The 22,585-nt window shown below is 33.2% G+C and overlaps 2 protein-coding genes across 4 annotated transcripts; one reads left to right on the forward strand and one right to left on the reverse strand.

Moving 5' to 3' along the window:
* Positions 1-11,857: 11,857 nt before the first annotated feature.
* Positions 11,858-12,495, forward strand: LOC127905775 (DNA-damage-repair/toleration protein DRT111, chloroplastic-like). Its single transcript, XM_052455823.1, has 2 exons — positions 11,858-12,191; positions 12,257-12,495. Exons 1-2 carry the CDS (start codon positions 11,858-11,860, stop codon positions 12,493-12,495), a joined length of 573 nt encoding a protein of 190 aa, XP_052311783.1.
* A 1,673-nt stretch (positions 12,496-14,168) lies between these two features.
* Positions 14,169-18,104, reverse strand: LOC18102045 (ADP,ATP carrier protein 1, mitochondrial). 3 transcript variants are annotated; one of them, XM_006379037.3, is made up of 4 exons: positions 17,536-18,104; positions 15,700-16,211; positions 15,245-15,616; positions 14,169-14,727 (listed from the first exon to the last, which is right to left on the reverse strand). In XM_006379037.3, the coding sequence occupies exons 2-4, from the start codon at positions 16,198-16,200 to the stop codon at positions 14,431-14,433; spliced, it is 1,170 nt and encodes a 389-aa protein (XP_006379099.3). In that variant the 5' UTR covers positions 16,201-16,211; positions 17,536-18,104; the 3' UTR covers positions 14,169-14,430. The 3 variants fall into 3 exon arrangements, with proteins under 3 accessions (XP_006379099.3, XP_052311820.1, XP_052311819.1); XM_052455860.1 differs by having other exon boundaries at positions 14,169-14,722; positions 15,241-15,616; positions 17,536-18,043; XM_052455859.1 differs by having other exon boundaries at positions 15,700-16,232; positions 17,536-17,692.
* Between the last annotated feature and the right edge of the window lie 4,481 nt (positions 18,105-22,585).

Raw genomic sequence — 22,585 nt, forward strand, 5'->3', positions numbered from 1 at the left:
TAAAACCTCAAGTTTTATTTTCATCATGCCTTAGTTTACGAGTTATAAATAATGAGACAAAAAGTTGCTGTGTGAAAAAAGGGTGAGGGAAAGAAGTTCGTTCAACTACATTCCAACCATAAACAAATATCAATCTCATACCAATGGGCTTGTGTTGAAGATGAGAGTTTAACATGGTTTTTTTTCCCCTATAACTAGGCTGAAAAAAGTAGATCATCTTAGTTTGGTTTAATTTTTTGTATTTAAGATAAATTAGAAGGTGTTTGAGGATTAAAATAGAATTATTGAGGTTTTTAGAATGTTTTTTTGATATTTTTAGAACAAAAATAAATAAAATTTAAGTTTTGAAAGTTAAAAAACCTAGCTTAATTTTCCTGCAAGATCACCAAAAAAAAAAAATATTGCAGCAGTCAATGCATTGTCCACTTCAATTTTTTTTTTATTTAGGAAACGAGGCAGCCCTTTGGCTGCCCTTTTTAGATACCAAGCACGCGGGTATGCTCCTACTAGTTCTATAAATATTTGTTTTTCTATTTCAATATAAATTCATATTTAAATCGATAATTTCAATGTAATTTTAAAAATTCATTTGTACATGTCAAACCTTTTAAATAAAATTAGAGCTTTTATAATTATATTCACAATTAACCCTGTTAATAATTATATATGAGCGTGATATACAATAAATTGTAAAAAAAATGGTACATGAATATTCAATGAAAAAAAAATAGGTATTTTTTATTGTTAATTTTTTACATAGTTCTCAAAAATTATCTTTTATTTTTCTTTTTTCATAAATCCACATGAAAAAATATGAAGACATGGTTTTTATTTTTTGTTTGAAACTTGCGTTTTAGATGATGATAAGTTTATTATTTAAAAAACATGTTACTAATAAAAAAGATATATTTGAGGAAAAAATAATAACAATGAAATGAGAGTTTTATCTCAAGAAATATTTTTTCCCTCCTTGATTTAAATTGTTTACATTCCTTTGAATTTTTATTTTAACTACCTTGTATTTTTCTTCAAAATAACACTTTTGATTAAAAAAAATGTTTTTTTGTTAAGATGAAAAAATGCATGGATAATAAACAACTTAAAATTAACTACATTTCCTCTTCCATGATTAAATATTTTAAATTATTACAAATAGTTATTTTAATTACTGCATAATTAAAATAAAAACTACAATATTTGTCCCGCAACATTGTGACATCATAAAATCTAATAACAATGAGCCAAAAATTTTATCATTATATTTTTATAAAAAAATAGATCAAGAAAAACATACGAGTATAATTTTTTCAAATTCTTGGGTGCATTGGGCTCGCGCGTGCCAGCACAAGCACGCAACAATAGAGATGCAGTGGATTTGGTCAAAGCCAGGGCCAAGAGCTGATTGGGTCTGACCTGTGCCAAACCCATCGTGATTAGGTGTGGCGGTGTGGTAGATGGTGCCAAACCCCGTGCATGAGCCTGACAATACGCCAACCTCGAGTGCAACTTAGGTATGGTGCTAGACAGGGCCACGTAATATCTGGATCTGGCGCTGCCCAGGCTTAGCTCTTGCTTTGGCAGGTACTGCCACGTCCGGTAGCTTTGTCCAATGCAATGTAAAGCCAATAGAGTGAGCTTAACAAATGTTTTATGAAAGTGTCGAGCTCGAAGATTTCTATAATCACAGCCTGTGCATGGTCGGATTCACTACACCCATAAATTCAAATATAATATCTGAATCTAACGCTATCAATTCTATATATTTTTATATAAAATCTTGAATAATTTATTTCTTAACAAATGTTCTTGATTAAAGAATACTATAATCTATCAATACCATTAGATATATTAAAGTCTTTCATGACCTGTCATTTTTTTATTTTTTAACTAAATAAAATAAAAAGAATACAACCTAAAATATTCATAAATATAAAATTATACTTAAGTCCCTCAGGATAACAAGGCTCATGACTTGTAAATATTATTGTATTTTTTTTATATAGGTAATAATCACATGCTACATTTACCTACAAAACACTAATTACTAGACATATATTTTAGACTTCAACAAATAAAGTAAGGGAGTTCGGATCATTTCTGATTTAGCAAAATACTTTTGTGAAGAGAAAAAGGAAAAAGAGGTGAAAATGTCAGGATTGAGGACTGATCAAATCCTTTTGGAAAAAAAAAATCAAAAAATTGGTGATTATCATCAAAGCAAGAAGAAGAGGAGAGTGGAAGCGATAGGAGAGGTAAATAAAGCCGGTTAGGGAGCTGCTGAGAAATCTGAGCAGCCGCATTAATCAGAGTGTCTGTCTGCAGAATCTTTGCCGTAAAAGTTGTACACTGATCCCTACAACTTGTTCACGTAAAAATCGAAAATCTAAGAGACATGTTCGGTACCCAAACAGTAGAAACAACACCACAACTTTTAAGGTTAAAAACAAAAAAAAACCTACAGGATAAGGTTGTTTAATACTCTACTCCTACATCTAACAAGGAAGCTGTTGTCTTCCTACATCGCCCTTGAAAACATCAACCTGCCTGCAAGTACGAAACTGACAAGAATACTTCGGTGATGGCTAAATCGACCAATGAGTAATTAGCATAACAGGCAACAAACGAATTAAGGGGCAAGAATACTTCCTTCTATAAGTTATTCAAAAACTTAGGAAATAAAAGTACAACTTAGTTAAAGGAATGTCTTTCTTTTGGCAGCATGGACTTCCTTCTGAATTATGCCGTCCATGTTGCATGCATTTGCTGGCAAAGCAACTCTGCAGCAGTACACCCGCAAGAGTTTCTTAAAAAAAAAAATAATTTAAAAAAAAAATTTAAAAATAACAATATTGAGTTATCCCTGTAAAATATTGAATTCCAGTAGCATAAATCTTGTTTTTAATTATTATTTTGTCTACTTAGGTTTTGGGATCAATTATCCCTGTAAAGGTAAAATAAGATGGAAACTCATCATTGAAAAAAACTCATCTCAGTAAATTTATTAATCATATAATATCATCTATTCGTCTTTGACCTTGTTCTATAACAAAATTTATCAGTTCTCACAAATCTTTGAAAAAAACTATCCACTACAAAAAAAAAAAAAACATAATTCACATAAACCCTAATAAAAAATTACAAAATTTAACAAAATTCATTAATTCTCGTAAATTATCACCAATTCTCCTAAAGTCTATAAATCCTAATCAAATCTTACTAAAATTACCGATTTGACAAAATTATTAAATTATTAGCAATTCTTCTAAAATTCAACAATACTGCTCGCAAGTTACATAAGCCCTAGTTAATTTAATTTATACCCAATGGATATAATTTATATTCAATTTATACCTGGTTGATCTTCATTCAACTAGACCATAGAATAACAAAACAAAATCTTAACATTCAAACAAAAAAATTCTTTTTTATATATAAAATTAAGAGTGGGATGGAGTGCTAAAACGGTGGCGATGCAAACTTGCAGGGGGCGAGGGGGACCGGATAGTTGTGTTATTTGGAGTAGCACAATCCACCACAAACCATGTTAGGCAAAAGTTTTAGCCAAAATTTTATTTTCTTGATTATTTTCTCGAGCGTGTTAGTTAGCCAAAATATTTAGCTAGTTGTGTTATTTAAGAAAAATAAAAGAAAACTCCACGCACAAACCATGTTAGGCATATGATGAGAAAATTTCATGGTGCAGGGAGTAATTAGTGACGTGTTAATAATTACTCTCTTATTTTACATTGAAGAAAAAAACAAACCTAAAAAAAAATATATAAAATTCATGACCCACTAAAAGTGATAAAAACATTTTTACCGGGAAACTATTTTTCTTAATTGTATCTATTTTTTTTTCCAAGTAAACTGATAAGGAAGTAACTAATAGGGTGTCACTAGTTAGTCTCTAAGAAACATAATTTTTTTAATGATAATATTAGTGTTTTTTTTTAAAGAATATATATGAATCTATTTTGCAGATTTTATTAAAAAAATTACTCATAAATATTTAGCGAGATATTCTGTTATTTTTCAGACATGATTTTTATATATTTTTGTATACATAAAAAAATATTGGGGTACAAATTTTTTTTTAGTGAAAGTATCGTAAGTTTTTGTCTAAAGAAGTTTTCATAAAAAAAAAAACATGAAATACGTAAACAAATTTTTTTTTGATAGAATAACATATATTTTTACCCGAGAATATAAATTATAAAATTATTACAAATATTTATTATAGCAACTGTATAAATATATAAAAATAGGTTTCAAAGCCGGCTCGCAGCATCGTAAGGGCAAAACACTGGTTTACACTAATTAAGGATGCATTTGCTTTACAGGACTCGACAAAGTGGCTTATGAGTTGTTTAGTGCTCTCGTGAACAAGATCAATAAGTGATTTTTTTGTCTTGTCCCACCACCTTCTTCGGGGCCAAGCTTGTTTTGTCTCGTGGTAAAAAAACAAATCTAAGCAACCACCTCTGCTTGTTTCTCTTTAATTTTAAATTTTTTTTTATCATTATTCTGGACTTGTGAAAAAAATAAATATATTTTATCTATGAAACAAGAAATAAATATTTAAAATAAATTATGTGATTATGAAAATAATAATAATATTTATTTTAAATCATTTAAAAAAAATCATAAAAAATTTAATTATTTTAATTTATGACTTGGAATAAATTCTGGCGTTGAGACTCCATCCAGATATAAAACTAGTTTTGTGGCACTATGCTGCGGGATAATAATTTTTTTTCCAGTAAAAAGTAAATATATGGGTTTTAATAATATATTTTTAGAATAAGAAAATGGATCTAAAAGTTTATATATGTATCTAATTAATGAAATTATTATTTGATTAGGAGATAATTAGGATTAAGATATTTGATTATGTAATACAAGTTGTGTACTATGTTATGTGTAATAATTGTGTTTCATAAATATTATTTTTATTTAGTGAAAAGATTATTTATGCCAGTAAAAGGTAAAAAGAGTCATAAATAAAAGTGAGCACTATTAAATGATGAAATTAAAAAAAAAAAACCCGTGTTAACTTTAGAAACTCATGACTATAATCATGTGGTCGGGACTTTCCACCCAGAAGGCAAACTCAAAAAAAAAAGAAGCAAGATTTTTAGTTAAAAAAATGTCTAGGTATAAGACTTAAAATAAATAATTAAAAAAAAACAACGAAAAAAAAAGATTAGAGTCAATCAGGGTTAACCCGCAAATCCCAAAACCATGAGAACATAATTCGAATAACACCATAAAAATGAAAGTGAGGAAAAAAAAGCAAAAATATCAACTCTTATTTTTTTTAAATGACGGATGGAATTAAATAAAAAAAAACCAAAATCAACCCATATTAATATTTGAAACTCATGATCGTGGTTAGGAGGCCGAGACTAATCATGTAGAAGACAAGTCAAAAAACATGATGAAGCACAATTCTTAATAAGAAAAATGTTGAGAAACGAAACTGATTTTTTTGTAAAAAAACAATAAAAAATTATCAAAAACAACCCCAGTTAACTCATCAACGTCGTAATCATGAGAATAAGATTTGAATAATCCTATAGAAAAGAAAGCGAAAAAAACACAAAGATCAATTCAAAAAAAAATTAAATATTAAATGATGAAATAAAAAAAATCAATTATGCAAAAGGTCTAAAAAAGACAAAAGTCAACTTGTGTTAACCTTCGAAATCCGTATCTCAATAAAAAAACATCGAGGGATGATTTTTTTTAAATACAATAAAATAAAGATTCAAAACAAAATTAACACCAGTAAAAGGAATGGGGCCAAATTCGACATGTAAAGATTGAAATCAAATGACAAGGAATAAAATTTATTGAGTGGAAAGGTTTAAAAATATCAAAAGAAGAAGGAATAATTTTGATATAAAAATCAAATACAACCTAGTGATTATGAATGAAATTAAAGAAAGAAATCAATTATAAGAAGAAAAAAATAAAAAAAATTGCAATAAAAAAAGGATTAAATTGGACACACAATATAAATGGCAGTACACACTCTTATACTTTGATCAAGCACTTTTTCTTTTTATTAATATTTTATACCTGTAAAAGATTAAATTGTCAATAAATTAACTTTGATTATAACAAAAAAAAAAAACTAAAATGAAAAGACAAAAAAGAAACCCTTAAAACGAAGCTTTATTTTTGTTGCTTCTTACGACAATTTAGAAATTTAATTATGTTTAGGAAATAAAAATATCTAAAACACCCTTGATACAAGTTAAAGATTTTTTCTTATAAGTCTAATTAAGTTATTTAACTATTATTCACGATGGAGGTTAAAAGTTAAATTTATCCCAAATCAATTTGTCCATTAATTACTAAACGTGTCCTTGTAAAAAAAACCAAAAAAAGCCCTAAATTCTTATGTTAGTATATGATTTATTTTTTTAAGGTTTAAAATGCAAAAAAAAAACTGATTGCTACAGTAGTTTCTTGGTAATAAAACCACTTCAGCTCTGCACCCTGCTTTGCCTTGAAGGATAAAGCTGCCATTTCAGTTTTCTTCTATATGAAATAAGCCGTCCGGATCCATCAAAATCAATAAAATTGGGTTGCGATGGACTAATTTGTCTTGAATTTTTAGTATTTAATAGGAATAAAATTCTGCGAGCCATTAATCATATATCGTGGAGAACCAATTCTGCAGCTTAATTTAAAAAATAATGACGTATGAGAAAGGAAGTTGAAGACAGTAATCTCCTTGACCTCGGCTATCAATTTAATGGAGATAAATTATAGCTCACCATATAATAAATTGGTAATCCATCTCTCTGCCGGCAAAGATTTATCAAAATTTAAGCTCTAGTTTAATTGATCAAATTATAATTTTTTTTTTAAAATTATCAATTTAATTATTATAAACTCAGAATTATTAAAAGTTTACCTTTACAATATTGAGAAATTATTCTTTAAAAACTCTCACAGTTACTGAAATTTTTTTTTATCACAGTTCGTACTGCAAATACATGTGATTGGCAATTTCATAAAAAAAGAAGAAGAGAAAAGCCACAACTTTTTCCTCTATTGTCAGTCTGTGGCACTGTGCAATCTGTCATGGTACAAACCACCTTAATTATTGGCCATTAATTGCTAATTGTCATAATGTACGAAGCTGTTTAGTTTCATAAATGTCTCCAATGCTTTCTCCTGTACCTTGGAGGAAAGACAGCTAATCAATGCAGTCCTGTCAGTTCATTTAGCTGATGTCTAGCTATCAATCTCTAGGGTAGTGGGTTTGTTTTGGTGTCGAGTAAAATCGGTTCCCATCTCAACATGAAAGAAAACTGGCATTATATTTTTTTGGACAAAACTCCTTCATTTTTGCGGCAACAACTGGATAATTACAGGCAGTTGAAGATAGATCACCAAGACCAGCTGACTCTGTAAGAGAAAGTAGTTGTAAGTCGAAAAGTTTTAAGGGAAAAAGGTGGCCAAACATCAAGGGTCCTGATTAGGTAACTGGCTGCTTGTCAATTTCACTTCACCACAGATGTGTGTAGATGGTTGAAGCAGAGAGGGAGAGAGAGCAATAAAGGATCATTTAAGGTAATGGCAGCCAGTTAAACATTGGAGATGAAAACAATTGTTTTTCACCAAAACATAGATGGTCTCAAGGCCGCAGCATGTTTCTCTCCTAGGGTGGCTAAAATGATGGAAAATATCAATCTTGACATTATCTTTTAGGGTTTGTTCTATTTGATCCATGTGAAACTTGTCAGCTGGTAAAGTGGTCTTTTCTTCACAAGCTGACAAGGCGACTTTTACAGTCATGAATGGAGATGGAAATTTCTACCTGCAAGAACCCATAGATCCATTGAAAACCGTTTCAAGGACCCGTTGATGTTTTGGCAAGTTAATAACCTCTATTAATGCCGAGGACAGTTAAACACCATACCGGAACTATACTGGCTAGATTTTGATCTTTATGACATTTGTATGTATGTGTGCAGAGGGGGGGACCTACTTTATCAACAAATATGTAAGAGAGCTGAATGAGGTTATGGTTTTTTTTGTATTTTAAAAGTGTTTTAAAAATTAATATTTTATTTTTTATTTTTTGTTTTAAATTAAGATTTTTTTGTGTTTTCAGATCATTTTGATGTATCGATATCAAAAAAAAATTAAAAACATTATTTTTATACATTTCTGAACAAAAAATACTTTTAATTAAAAATAACCGTTATCACATTCTCAAACACTCACTAAAATTAAAATTACGACTCATGCCACATTGCTGTATTGCCATTCTACATGAACATTGTGACTCTATCTTTCTTTTTTTTTTCTTTTTTTTTTTTCTGTTTTTCTTTTTTAATAGCAGCAACTATGGACCATCAAAATCCACAAAAACACATAAAAACAAGTGAACAGAAAAGCTACCCCGCTCAGTTATTCTCCTTGTATCTGCGTTCAATGAATAAAGAGTAGCCCTTTAATTTTGGCACACAGAAGCTCCATCCAGTTAGTTTGGAGAGTGTATATGCTGTTTAATGGCAGTAGAACCATGAGTTCTAGGAAGCCCCACTTCGCAAGCAAGGAATCGGTGCTCTTTCTTGCACCAATACTTATTAACGGTGCTTAACTACTGTTATTTTGTTAGTTATTTCTTGAAATTTATTTTTTAAAAAAGGTTGATATATACGAAGAGAAGAGAAAAAATTCTAGATAGATGTATATATTTTTATTATTTTTATAGGTTATTTTTTTTAAAAAATATGAACCAAGATAAAGAGTAACGAATAAAATATCAGTAATTATTTTTTTATTACTGTAAATCCTTTTCTTATTCACCTATCTCGGAGACAGAGGGAGCTGTAGTGACTAGTGAGGTCAATTTGAAACTGCAAAAGCCAGTCAAATCTTGAGGAAAGGACGATGATCATAGGATATCTCATTCACTTTGGTGTATGGAATATTATATATGACGATTCTAGATAATGCCATCATTTTAAAGGCGCTGTACCCTTCTTTAACAAACACAAACCTATTATTTAACACTACTTTATGTAAATAATCCCCTGGGATGATCCATGCTGTAGTTCTTAATAATAAATAAAAAAATAATTGAAATAGAATAAGATTAATTATGTGTTGAGTAGATTTCACGGGGAAAAGTTTTCCGGTTGGAGAAAAAAAAGGCACGGGTACATCTCAAGATCCACTCATCCTGTTGAGATCGGGAAAACTTCGAGGAAGACCTGGTTCTTCTCAAGCTCGAGGGATAGTACGTGGTGGCTATTAAGGGTTGACATGGCTCGAATAATTGTAAAATAAGTTCTCTGGTGGGTCGAAGACTCTCTAATAATTAAATCAAAGGAGGGAATAGTGCCTAAAAAGGCTAGTAGTTCAGAGTTTATTTGCTGCTATCTTGTTTTTAAGTTTTTATTTTATTTTTTTTATGTCTTTTGATCTCTGATGTGTTTGATATAAAAAATAAAATATTATTAAAATAAAAAATACTTAGAAAATTAATTATTACCATAATAACAAACATACTATAAGTGCAAAGTAAAAGAAAAGGAACGTCAACTATATACTAAAAAGAGCTCCTTAAAGTAGTGATTTTTAAAAATTTTCAATTCAATTCTTAAATTTTTATTTTACATCATTTGTCATTTTGAGCCTATAAATCAGCACTCAATTGCATTTTTTTTAGAGAGAGTTGATTAAAAAACAGAGAACTAAAGTGAAAAAATGTTTTATTTTTTTTTATAATATTTTAAATATATACAGCTTTGCATAATATTTGTTTCCTTTTACTTTATTCAATAAATTTTATATGAGTGTTGATTTCTGTTACAAATTAATTTTAATAAATAAATTCATCAAACATGACCGAGTAAATAGTTTATTTTGCTATATTAAATATCTTGATTTATATTTGTCTTCTATTTTTATTTTTATTTATTGTCAATTTATTTTTCTATTAAATTATCTTGCCTTCAAGACCTGGGACGTGTAATAGACATGCAATCTAGACATATATTATGTCTAGGTCACGAGTTTCACGTGTTAGCCCAATTTTGTTCTAGGTAATATTGTTTTTTATTTGTTGTTGTTATCTTATTTTTTTTATATCATTAAATTAATTAAGATTTAACATGATTATTTAATTTCTCTTACTTCTTTAAAAACATAATGGTTTTCTATTTTTTTTTAGTTAAAGCAATTTTGGTTTGGCCCGCTACATTGCGCGGGCCACCAATCTAGTATGTAGCTATTTATGACAAATTGCAAGTTTGTAACTTGAAACACAATTGGATCTAGGGGTGATCATTTCCGGTTTGGTTCTCACATGAAAAAATTAACCAAACCAAAATTATTATTTTTTTAAATTCAAAACCGAAACCGAACCGAAATCAGTTTAAACTGACTGGTTTCAGTTCAGTTCAGTTTATGTTGTTCAAAAACGATAAAACCGATAAAAACTTATAAGCTTAAGAGAAGTTCATCAATTAAACCAAAGTCCATAGATCGAATCATCAGTTTCAAAACGTGTAAAACAATACTTTATCCAATTTTTCCAACGAAGTGATCGAGATCAATAAGGAAACTTACAATTGTTCTTTCCTTTTTGGAACCTCATTATTTTTACAGTCCACATGAACAAGAGCAAAAAAAAATATATACAACCATGAAGAAAAGAAAAATGGTAGGAAAAACAAAATTCAGGAACTTGTTCTAATTTACATGGACCAGGACATGATTGAATTCTATTTAACATACAAGCAAAACCAGAATTGCAAATTACAACATAATAAAAAAAGCAAAATACCGCAAAACACCCCACAAAGTGTCAATGAAAACAAAAGCTGAAAATCATTCAAGATTGGAAGGAAAACAGATCTACTCAGCCAACTACTTTAGAAGCAATTTATTGGGTCAAGAGAGAGAAGATAATGTGATGGAGGAGATAAGATTCAAGGATGGATTTGGGAGAATTCATCCCAAGTAAGTTGAGAGAATTCATCCCAAGTAAGTTTTAATATTTTATCATAGTAATGTATTAGCCTTGGTGTCTACACTTTGTTGTGGAACTATCACTAGTACTACTACCACCGTCACAATTATTATTACCATTAGTATTATTATCACAACCATTAACACCACTATTATTATCACTATTATTATTATCATTATCATTAGTGGTAGTATCATTGTTAATACCACTACTATTATTCTTATTATCATTATTAATTTTATTATTATTGTTATTGTTATTATTACCATCAATAATAGTATTATTTTCATTACTATTTGTATTATCATTATCATTATCATCAATAATATTAATATCTCCATCACTATTTCCATCTCCATCACTATTATTATTATTAGTACTACTACTACTACTAACATTACTATTGTTATTTTTTATTAGCATCATCATCATCATTATTATCATTGTTATTAATATTATCATCACTATTATTACTATTACCATTACTGTTGTTGTTGTTATTATTATTGAAAAAATAAAAGTCATGAAGTTGATTTGAATGATAGAATTGAAAACTATAAAAATTATGAAAACCATAAAAATTTTAATAAAAATATAAATTACAAAAATAAAAAACTAAAAGTAAAAGTACCAATTCAAAACCTTGGTGAGAGCTAAAGGTCCCCGGGCACACATGCATCCCAGACATAGTTTTGAAACCCGACCCGGTCATTGACCCGGTCTAGTGATCGGGTCACGGGTCAGATGGGTTGACCCGGGTCAACCCAAAAAAAAATGCAACAAAATTAACACCACAGTGGCACAGTCACTTTTATTAAATCAACACATTAATTTCTTCTTCTGCTCACATTAACTATGGTTTCTCCGTTCGTGGCGGCGGCGACTGTGCTACCCAATGAGGTGGCTCCACAATCGGAACTGGTAGTGGTGAATTCGGTGGTTGTTGAGGAGTATGATCCGGCCAGGCCGAATGATTATGAAGATTATAGGAGGGAGAAAAAAAGGAAGGCGATGGAAGCGGAGAGGTTGAGGGAGATTGAGAGGAGGAGGCAAGAGGAGGAGGAAGAGAGGGAGAGGGAAAGGGAGAAGGATGTGAATATTTCTGGGGAGGAAGCGTGGAGAAGGCGTGCTGCCATGAGTGGAGGTGTTCTGAGGAGTTCTTCGCCACCCAGGAATGGGGATGGGTTTAGTATTGGGACGTCAGGGACGGTAGGGTTGGGAGTTGGTGCTGGTGGAAAAATGATTGCGGCGCAGAGGATGATGGCGAGGATGGGGTGGAAGGAAGGGCAAGGATTGGGGAAACAGGAGCAAGGGATTATACTAAACAGGAGCAAGGGAAACATGAGATGGCGATGATGACGCCATTGATGGCGAAGAAGACTGATAGGAGAGCCGGGGTTATAGTGAATGCTAGTGAGAAGAAGGTGAAGAGTGTGAATTTCAATGGAACTCCTCCAACTCGGGTTTTGCTCCTTAGGCAGCAGCTGCAGTAGGCCGGGACGCGGAGGTTGAAGGAAGAGAAGAGGCAGCGGCAGGGAAAAAATTGATCGGGTCTCACCCGGGTTTGACCGGGTGGACCGGTTCCCGGGTCGACCCGGCGGGTCGACCGGGTTTCCCCGGGCCAATTCCCAAGCGGGTTTTAGCCTCCACCCGGACCAGTCCCAGGCCCGGGTCGGCCGGGTCGACCCGCCGGGCCGGTCCGGGTTTTAAAACACTGATCCCAGGTGTATCAGAACCAAGGAAAAATTAAGTTGAACCAGAATTTATAACAATTCAACTCAAATTCCGAAAAGATGGTAAGAAACGGCGTTGCAAACGGAGAAAAAGGTAGAGATTATAGGAATGAGAACACGGAGAGCAAAGCACTCTAGTTTTTTTAAAAACACACTAGAAAAATTAACGTCTGCTAGCACCCTCCATTCTCAAGCAAGTAGCTATGATTTCCATATTTTTAATTTGATTTTTTTTTAAATTTCTTATTGGAGACATTTATTCCAGACCAAACTCCGAAGTCCGCTTCCCTCCGGTGTTAAAATGGACGAGCACGTTGTCGTAAATAATGGGTCTAATGGCGGTTTTCCCCCCCTTAAACTATTGAGGTTGGAACACATTGAAACCTGTATTACCAATTTAGTTAGTTTTATTCTTAAATTATTATATTTTCAGCGGATATTGTCCCTCTGTTTGGTTTGATAGTTAGTATGATCAAAAACCCATTTAAAAAAATTCATGTTTCAGTATTGAACTGAGGATTTTAATAGATCCGAAAGAAAATTCAATCCACCTCAACAAATAAATTTTAATTTTTTTGAAATCTAAAATTATTATTATTATTATTTATTTTGTTAAAGATAAAAAATACAATAAAATACAAAATAAGTTGGAATTATCTCAATTTTCTTAAGAGTCTTGAAGAGGTCATATGAATCTACGTAGATAAATCTAGTACAGTTCTTAAACATTTTGCATTTGTGTTCTCAAAACTAACCTATTTTAAGCTTAGTTAGGCGTTGCATATTTGACCATGCAAATGTTTCTGAGACTCATACTAAGCCTAAGCAGATAAATTTATATTATTTCTTAGGACCCTCAATAAAATTTAAGATCATTTCAAACTATTTTCTATTTATTTATAATTATTTTAATATCTAAGAAAAAAAAATAAAATTGCTGGACCTCGAAAATATTTTTTAAAGCAGATTGGATATTCAGCTAAAAATACCAAATATTATTTTTTAAAAAGGATTTTTTTATCAATGATAATAGTTAAATCAAATGACGATATTTGCCTAAAACATTATAATTCGAGGATTGATAGCACAAACCTTAATGTGCCTTAACCTTAATAGTTTTGGGGCAGAAATGTCATTAAACCACAAATAATTCACAACTACTTCTAAAAACATGAGGTCCATAAAAACTTTTGATTGATTATAATATTCTTGAACGCTTTTAAAAGACTATAATACCCTTAAAAACAACTTGAGGATAATAGCACTAGCCAAACACCAATAACATCATGCAACACCGCCCTGGACAGGAATAGCATTGCCACTGGATCTATCAGGCTTGAGAATCGCATGAAAAACATTATTGCAAGGCAAAACAAAAACACAAAAGGTTCCAAGCACCATGCAGCTAGTTACCAAAAAATAAAAACATCATGTGACCTGTAGAATAGAATGCATTCCTCAAATCACATAACTGAACTTCCAAGAAGCAGCTGAGGCATTAGCCACAACTATTATGAGGTTTCTTCTGAATTTTTTTTAAAAAATCCATCCAAAAAGTAAATTTTGGTTCAGGGAGTAACTCCCCCCTAAAACTGAATTATTTGTGGAAAAATTCGCCGACTAAATTCTCAGAAGTCAAGATTTCATCACCATCTAACCTCAATGAAACGACAAGAATGAAGATATAGCTTCCGTTTAAGCACCGCCAGATCCGTACTTCTTGCCGAATACAATCAGCTGCAACTTGTCATAACCGGCAAGCACACCAGCACCAGCAATGGCTCGGAGGATGTTTGCTCCAGCACCCTTGAAGAGAGACTTGGCACCCTCATTCTTCAAAATCTGAGAGAAGGCATCTAGTGAGCTTTTATACTTGACAGCTTCACCAGAGGTCATCATCATTCTTCTACGAACAGTGTCAATGGGGTAGGAAGCAAGACCAGCACCATTGGTGATGAGCCAACCAAGGGCAAAGCTAGCAAAGAAACTATCCTGTAAAAATCACAAACATAAAACATGTTACAAAAACCAAAACTGAATCCCCTATTTCAACAGAACTTTAAAAGAAACTATCATGTAAAAATCACAAACAGAAAACATGTTGAAAAAGCCAAACTAAATCCCCTATTTCAACAAAACTTTTAAGAAGTTTAAACAAAAATAGTGAAACTTGCAATCTGATTTCCAAAATTAATAAGATAAAGCAACCATCTTGCACGCACACAATGAGTTAATTGCAGTGTACATATAATTAAAAAAATCTAGAACTCCCAACACAAAAAAATAAAAGCATATGGTTTTGTACAGGGGAACCATGTCAAAGGTTTTATGATGCCTAGAAAACAAAAGAACTAAATACATTTACCAGGGAAAAAGAAAAACAATTGATGTCTCAATATGTGAATAAAATTCAGTTGCTAAAGTGTAAAGCCTAAGCTAGTGGGCAACACAATCTTGCAACCATGTAATCATCAGACAAATAAAGCATAACAGAAGTGTTTCCACTAACCTGCATGTCACCGGTAAGAAGCACAGGCTTCAAGGAGTCGTACATTCCAAAATAAAGACCGCGATAGACAATAATTCCAACACAAGAAATGTTAAATCCACGGTAAAGCCCAGCAACACCATCAGAAGCCATTGTCTTCTTGTAGACATCAATGAGCCCATTGAATTGCCTCTCTCCTCCCTTCTTTGCAGCCTTGGCATCATTGGCCAAACGGGTTCGAGCATAATCCAAGGAATAGACAAAGAGAAGGGAAGAAGCACCGGCTGCACCTCCTGAGGCCAAGTTCCCAGCAAACCACTTCCAGTAGCCATCTCTGTCTTTCTTAAAGTTGAAGAGCCTCTTGAAGTAATCCTTGAATGCAAAGTTCAAGGCCTGACAGTTTCGCAAACACAATGAGCAAAAAATTGAAAAAAAAATCATATTAACTGAAAACCAACTTGAAAATGCTTGTATACCTGAGTAGGGAAATAACGGATGACATTGGCAGTGTTCCCTCTCCACAATGAACCAAACCCTTCCTCCTTCATTGTTCGCTTAAAACAATCACCAATGCCCTTGTAGGGTTCAGAGAGCCTACCAGTTTTAAGCATCTCGTCCTGGTTTTGAATCAAAAGCTTAACACGCTCAATGGGAGCAGCAGCAGTTTTGGATACAGCTGCAGAGACTCCACCCATAAGGAAATCAATACCAAAGCTAGCTAAACCTTTTTCTGATGGGGCTTGAACAAGAACAGATGAAGCAGTAGATGGAACAATTGATAATTCAGTAGCTGCTACACATGCCCATCCCATGGGGTACTGGAAAGCAGGATTTGAGTAGTTGCCATAAGCACACCTTTGGTGCAGAGCAGGCCTCTGGAAAGCCCCATCACAACCAAAATCATTAGAAACACTGGAATGAAGGAACTGGCCAGCTACTTTCCGCATAACAGAAGGGTGTTGAATCTGCTCAGCCATTGTGACTTTTCCTGCAAAGATGGCAGCGCAAGCTGTTAAAAACAGCTTATTTTAAAGGCAACATTAACAAGAAAACTGTGTTTAGGCCAACACAAATGGCGATACAGATAATAGGATAAGCAGACTATAAAAATCAAATCACAAAGCAGCCAATGTACCATGCATAAAATCACATCAGGGAACACTGGTATAAAGAGAAACAAATAGTTTCTGGTTCCCCTAGAATACTGGGGCAACATAACAAGTACTCTACCAAGGATTACCGATAAAAAGTACAATGCCAATCCCGCATTCATAGCAAGCAAATGAACAGAAATATAAATCAGAAAAAGCTAAAGAGAAAGGATTAAAAGACAAATAATTTAAACAAACCAATAAACACAACAATAGTTTAAATAAACAGCTCAACTGAATTCATCTAAAGGTATAAAAATCAGAATTTACCAAGTACGTGGACGTACCATAAGGAAACAACTTTCCACATGAAAAATTATTTTTTCCCAAGTAAATGCATATTTCGTTTTTTGGTTGATCAAGTTGGCAAACATCAGCTAAAAAACAAAACCAAGCAATGAGGAAAGGATTCATCATCCTATACAATACGGGTTCATCAAATCATGAATAGAAGTAGAAAAAAAGTAACCAATAAGAAACAACAATCAAAATCCCAACAACATCTAATCAATCGTCCACTTCCAAATAGATAAAAATAAACAATTGTTATTACACAACCAACAAAATTATAGAATCCTGCACAGGTTGCCAACTTTTGAATAGACATAAATTTGTTGAAACAAATCTATCGAAAAATGAACTAGATTCTATTAAAACAACGCTGAATCAAAACAAAAACAACAAATGAAAATAGAAAACGGAGAGAGTGAAAAAAAAAGGTGTGAAGAGTTTCAGCAACAAATCCTAAGTAGTCAAGTAAAACAGTTCATCGGAACATACTTTACCACATAACTCCGGAACACACGAGCAGATCTCAACAGTAATTTCATAGCATACGAAGTGGATTTTCAAAACTCGAAGCATGAAAATAGTAGTTACATAGATCTGAGATAATTGAAAGAGAGAGGCAAAAAATAAAAGCAGATCTAGTAAATCAAAGAGATAGCGATGACAGTTCAAGAACACAACAAGAAAAGAAGATGATATCAGATCCAGAAAACCAATCAATACATAAACAGATCTAGTAAAACAGAGAGCAGAAACAATAACTGATCAGAACTGACAATTTAGATCATTCGATGGAAGAAATCGAGAGATCTGAGAGAGAAACCAGACAGAAATAATAACGGCAAAGGAGAGTAGATCTGAAGAGTAATTTACCTGATTAGTGGCTGTGTGTGAGAGACTGGAGGAGGCTATCGAGAGAGATTTTTAGGGGTCTCTCCAACTTTCGCTGAGCGTTGAAAGAAATTGCAAAAGCGAGAGAGAGATGTGTGGCGGAGGGGAGGCTTTGAAAAGAGTGAAACTATCCCTTATTTATTGGTGCTACCAATGTGCTTTTTTTGCTGTGCTTTGCTGACCATTTACCATGTGACTGTGGCTAGCTGGGTGGGTTCTGATTTGTTGCCTCGCCAATCTTTGGGGAAGACCATGCAGGTGCAGCTGTCACCCTTTTTTTATTCGGTCAACTAAGACATTATTTCTTTTTTAATATTGTATGCCCTAGAAGAAATTGGTTAGTTTCAAAATAACAAGATCAAAATTTGAGAACAGAAAATAACAAGATCAAGATTTAGATTTAGAGCTAAATATGAAGAATATATATTTATTTTTTTATGCTAGAAAAGAGGATAGTATTTTTTGGTGGAGTGAAGGGTTGGCCGGTGCGCCTACGCCATGTCCCATGCGGCGGGTGAGGCGTGATTCGTTACGGGAGACTTGAGCGGTGGACAACGGATTGAATGGTCAAACTGGGCTTTTTTTTTTTTTATTTTTTTTCATTTTCTCAAAGCTCTTTTAAACAAAAGAGAATTCTTTGGGCCCCAGACTGCTTATGGACCGGAATCAAATTTCCATAGTTGTTGTTTTTGCTAGCATCTATTTTCTGCTTTCCGTTTTCCAGCTTTTGGTTGGAAGGTGCTAAAATATTTTGTCTAGGCCCAGCTCAACAAAAAGGCTAGCATGTTATAAATGGTCCGGGCCATGGGTTATCTGACGTTGGAGGCCCCATCCGAGGCTAGCCTTTGGAGTTTGGACAGGGCCTCGAGTACATTTCCCCTCTCTCTCTTTGTTTTTAAACCCCCCCTCCCCAAAAATAATAATAATAATAATAAAATAGGGAAACCTCAATCTAGTCCTAAAACTATATACTCTTTCTCATTTGCATCCCAGACCTATAAATTCTATCAATTAAATTCCAAATATTTCCTACATTTCTGAAGCATGTCCTTTTTGTCAGTTTATTTTAATATCTCATTTCTGATGAATACACTAAATGATATTGATTTAAAGAAAGATCTGACAAAAAATTACTGAACTTAGCATTTTTCTATTAGGTACATTTATGCACTAAAGAGACATTAACTTAGCAAGCTTTTCTTTTTTCCTGGCCAGCGAAATGCATAATTAAGTTTGAAAACTAATTTGTGTGCAAAATTCGCTTGCCTTAATTTAGTTTGCCAAGCAAGGTCATCTAGTCAATCTGCAGACATTTCTTTGTTTAATTAAAAATGGAGTCCGAGCTTTCAGAAGAACGCCATAGGGAATTGATAGTTTGCTTCGGCTGAAGACAATAATTGAAGGGCCCAGACCGAATTTCTGGGTTATTTATGATGCCAAGTTTCGAACCATGGGCCTGCTGAGACCAGTGCCATTCACTTTGGATAATTTGATCGGTTCTTACAGACAAAAAAGCTAGTAGTCCTTCTCTGCTTTGTGAGCTTAGGTCGGCAATCCAAAAAGTCATCTCCGACAAAGCGAGGGAAAGAAAAGAGGGGCCGGACAGCTACAGATAAGAGTGAATGCCCGAGGCCGAGGAATGGCTACCCGGCGAACACGAGTTCCCGGTCATGGCCAGACAAAAAGGGACCACTAGCCTAGAGAATCAAATAAGGAATAGGCCATGAGTTCACCCGCTTGCCCGAAGATGAAGCGGAAGAAAGAGATGCCAGGGACAGAGTAACCTCAGGGTTCATTTGATGCCCCCGGAAGGTAAGCCACAGGATCAGGAGCGGGGAGAAAGAGGGAAAAGAAAGAGGAGAGGAGTTTTCCCATTCGATTGATCAATTCAGAGTCCCAAACCGAAGCCCATACTCCGACTAAGAAAAGTGGAAGTTCCTACACGGGGAACATTGACATACGATCTTTCCGGATTAGGGAGCAGAGTATGAACCTGCAGCCAATATGAAAGAAAGCCATCAAGCAAGATAGGCAGAGATCGAACTGTTAGGTTCTACAAGGTTACTGCAATTAAACTGTTAGGCCTCAAAGGTTCCATTTTGTAATAAAGCAAGTACATGACAAGTAAAATACAGTTGAAATTAATGTGACGAGCAACTCCTGTCAAGAATATGAAATTAAAGCCTTCCTAGCGTACTTTCTGTAATGTTTATAACACTTTCATCCATTAAGCAAAGTAGCAAATGAGAGAAAATGGTCAGAAACAATAATGTCACAAAAGTTCGTGAACAGTGAGATCCAATCATGGTATTGGATTCCCCCTCTCTCTTGTAAACAACCCTTGGAGGACCTCAGCTGTCAACCTCTCAAGGGTCATCATCATTTAACTGTTCTGTGAGAGGGAAAATCATAGCATGTGTAACAGGATTTAAACAGTTGATTTGTAACAGGATTTAAATCATTTTATGCATATGTTTTGGTTTTCAAGATGTATAGAACTCAAAACCATCCTTTTGAGTAATGCTTGTTTTATCGAGACTACGACTATTCTTTGCAAATATAACCGCCATTGAGATCCGCTAGGACTACCATTTGATTCCATTTATTCGATGAATGAGATTGTTCTTTCTTATTTCGAAGATAATATTTCGGGAAAGATTAAATTAGGATTATTCATTGTTGAAACTACGTTTCAGAACTAAAGATGTGCTCGGAGACGCTCCATATCTGAAATGACTTTAGTGGTTGTGTGCTTAAGGACTGGCAATGCTTGACCACTGGATCGGTGGAAGAGGGACCAATATTTTGTGCCTAAGGCACAGCAATCAATATAAAGCAGGAAGTAAACTTTACTTAATTTTGTTGCAAATCTATTTGTTTGTTTTGGTCAGAGACCGAAAGCAATATATATATATATATAACAGTATTTGTGATCTGATTTGGACTTTTATTGGATTTTCAATTTCGGAGGCAGTTGGTTGGTATTATCAAAACAATCTTGGACATGGAGACTCAAAAGGTCATAATTCCCATTTCCCGTAGGCACACACTCGTGCAATCTTGGAGACATAAAATTATAAGAAATGAGCTGTGGTCAAATTAAAGACTCCAAGACAACATTTGAAAATATAACCAATAAGAGAGCCTACAGGCATGGAAAAACATGGTTTTCGTTCCTCAATGAAATCGACCTTTTGAGATGGACAGATTTCTCAGGAGTTCAAATGCTCAATAAATACTTGATGCAAGCTGAAATGATTTCGTCTTCCTTTGTGATCAGTTGCAGAGCTAGCTCAACACCCCCTCCAACACCTTCTGATTTATTCGCCAAGTGCACGTGTCAGATATTCACGAATGAAATCCTAAGAGTACAGATTTATTGAGGAAATTAACCCTTCCGCACATAAAGTCTCCATGTATTGAGAACATGAATCTGGGAGGTGCAATTTGTTAATTATATATTTTCTCAATTTCTTTGATTCTAACTAGGAAGTTGGTACTCTTAATTAATTTTAGTTGGGATGAAACGCACCTTTTTTATTATGTCTAATAGTCAACATAGCTCCCGAAGAAGTCTTCGTTCAAAACCAAGTATAGTTATGGTTTGAGGAATTCAAAATCACGGTTCCCTTTGTTTATTATTATTTTTTTAATGTATAATTGGCGGTGAAATTGGTTTGAATTTCTGATCTTAAGCTAGCTTTAGCTACCATTTCCCAGAAGATACGTGCAATAACATGTTTATATTGGTTTTTGAATAAGAGACCTAGCTCCTCCTGTTTTTTTTTTTTTAAAACAATAAAAACATCAACAATAAGAAAGTCCTCATAAAATCATAATTAATTTTAGGATTTATGAATCGTAAGGAAATAAAGAATTGTATATGAAAAACATGCCAGAGTATTATCATTGTTAACAGGGAGCCATAGGTTTTATTTCAAGAAATTAAATATCATCATCATTTTGCCATTATTATTATTTTGCTAGTATATATCCTGTTATATAGTAATAAAGAGTAGGTATTCAACGTACTTTCCTAAATCTTCACCCATCATATATACATAATTCTGGTATTATCATGCTCCTATGTGATTATTATAGTGTATTCTAGAAATACAAATCTAGTATTAAAATACTTGATTTTTCATGAAATATTACGAGAATATATATATATATATATATATATATATATATATATATATATATATATATATATATATATATGGCGAGGAAGAGCATGTGCTGTAAAATCTGATATGTTCAATGACTCAATATATCTATTTGTTGTAAAATTTAAAATTGTCATGTCAATTGTTTTGTGTTCTATCAAATTAAGGAGATCGAGGATTAATTTAGAGCATTGGATTCCAAAGCTAAATCTCTGTTGGCCAGGTAAATCAGCGACGAAATGCAAATTAAGCCGCACTAGTAGCTGGTGATGAACTATAATTGGTAATATACACTTGTATCAAAGCCAAAATGACTGTCAAATATGCAAATTCTTTCCTTGTAAGTTGTAACTGATCACGTTAAATTAAGCAGATATAAACAATTTTCGATGTCCTTAACTTTGTATCAACTTCGTCTCTGCCCTACATTGCCATCATTACAAATACATACACGAGTGACGAGTGTACAGGTGCAAAATCACTTCGGAGAGTAGAATGACAAATCGAAAATGACACTGTTTCTCTTAACAATGAACCGATCAGCCTAAATTCTTGAAGAACACTGTACAAATCCTCAAATCCTGAGCCTAGACAGGCACGTACAGGAGAAGTCACTACTATATTCTGGCTTCCTTTTCATCATCATCTTCTGACACACAGAGCCAGTCGTTCTATAATGATGTGACTTAACATGGTAGCATGCATGGAGTCCTAGATTTGTCAATATGTGTCACCTCATTAACTTTTATACACCCCATCTATGCACGTAACGAGAAAAAGTGGTTGCTTACACAGTATATCGTACGATATCAGAACCCAACACCATTCTTTAACGAGTTTGTTGACTGAGCTAATGGCCGTAA

The sequence above is a fragment of the Populus trichocarpa genome, chromosome 9, assembly GCF_000002775.5.
Source record: "Populus trichocarpa isolate Nisqually-1 chromosome 9, P.trichocarpa_v4.1, whole genome shotgun sequence".
Lineage (NCBI taxonomy): Eukaryota > Viridiplantae > Streptophyta > Magnoliopsida > Malpighiales > Salicaceae > Populus > Populus trichocarpa.

What these genes read in the sequence shown, in the direction of transcription:
- LOC127905775 (XM_052455823.1), top strand. Translation starts at nt 11,858, where the DNA reads ATGGTTTCTCCGTTCGTGGCGGCGGCGACTGTGCTACCCAATGAGGTG. An exon ending in CAGGAATGGGGATGGGTTTA is followed by an intron (nt 12,192 to 12,256) that starts GTATTGGGACGT and finishes ATTGCGGCGCAG; the next exon opens with AGGATGATGGCGAGGATGGG.
- LOC18102045 (XM_006379037.3), bottom strand. Translation starts at nt 16,200, where the DNA reads ATGGCTGAGCAGATTCAACACCCTTCTGTTATGCGGAAAGTAGCTGGC. An exon ending in TCCGTTATTTCCCTACTCAG is followed by an intron (nt 15,617 to 15,699) that starts GTATACAAGCAT and finishes CGAAACTGTCAG; the next exon opens with GCCTTGAACTTTGCATTCAA. An exon ending in TTCTTACCGGTGACATGCAG is followed by an intron (nt 14,728 to 15,244) that starts GTTAGTGGAAAC and finishes TGATTTTTACAG; the next exon opens with GATAGTTTCTTTGCTAGCTT.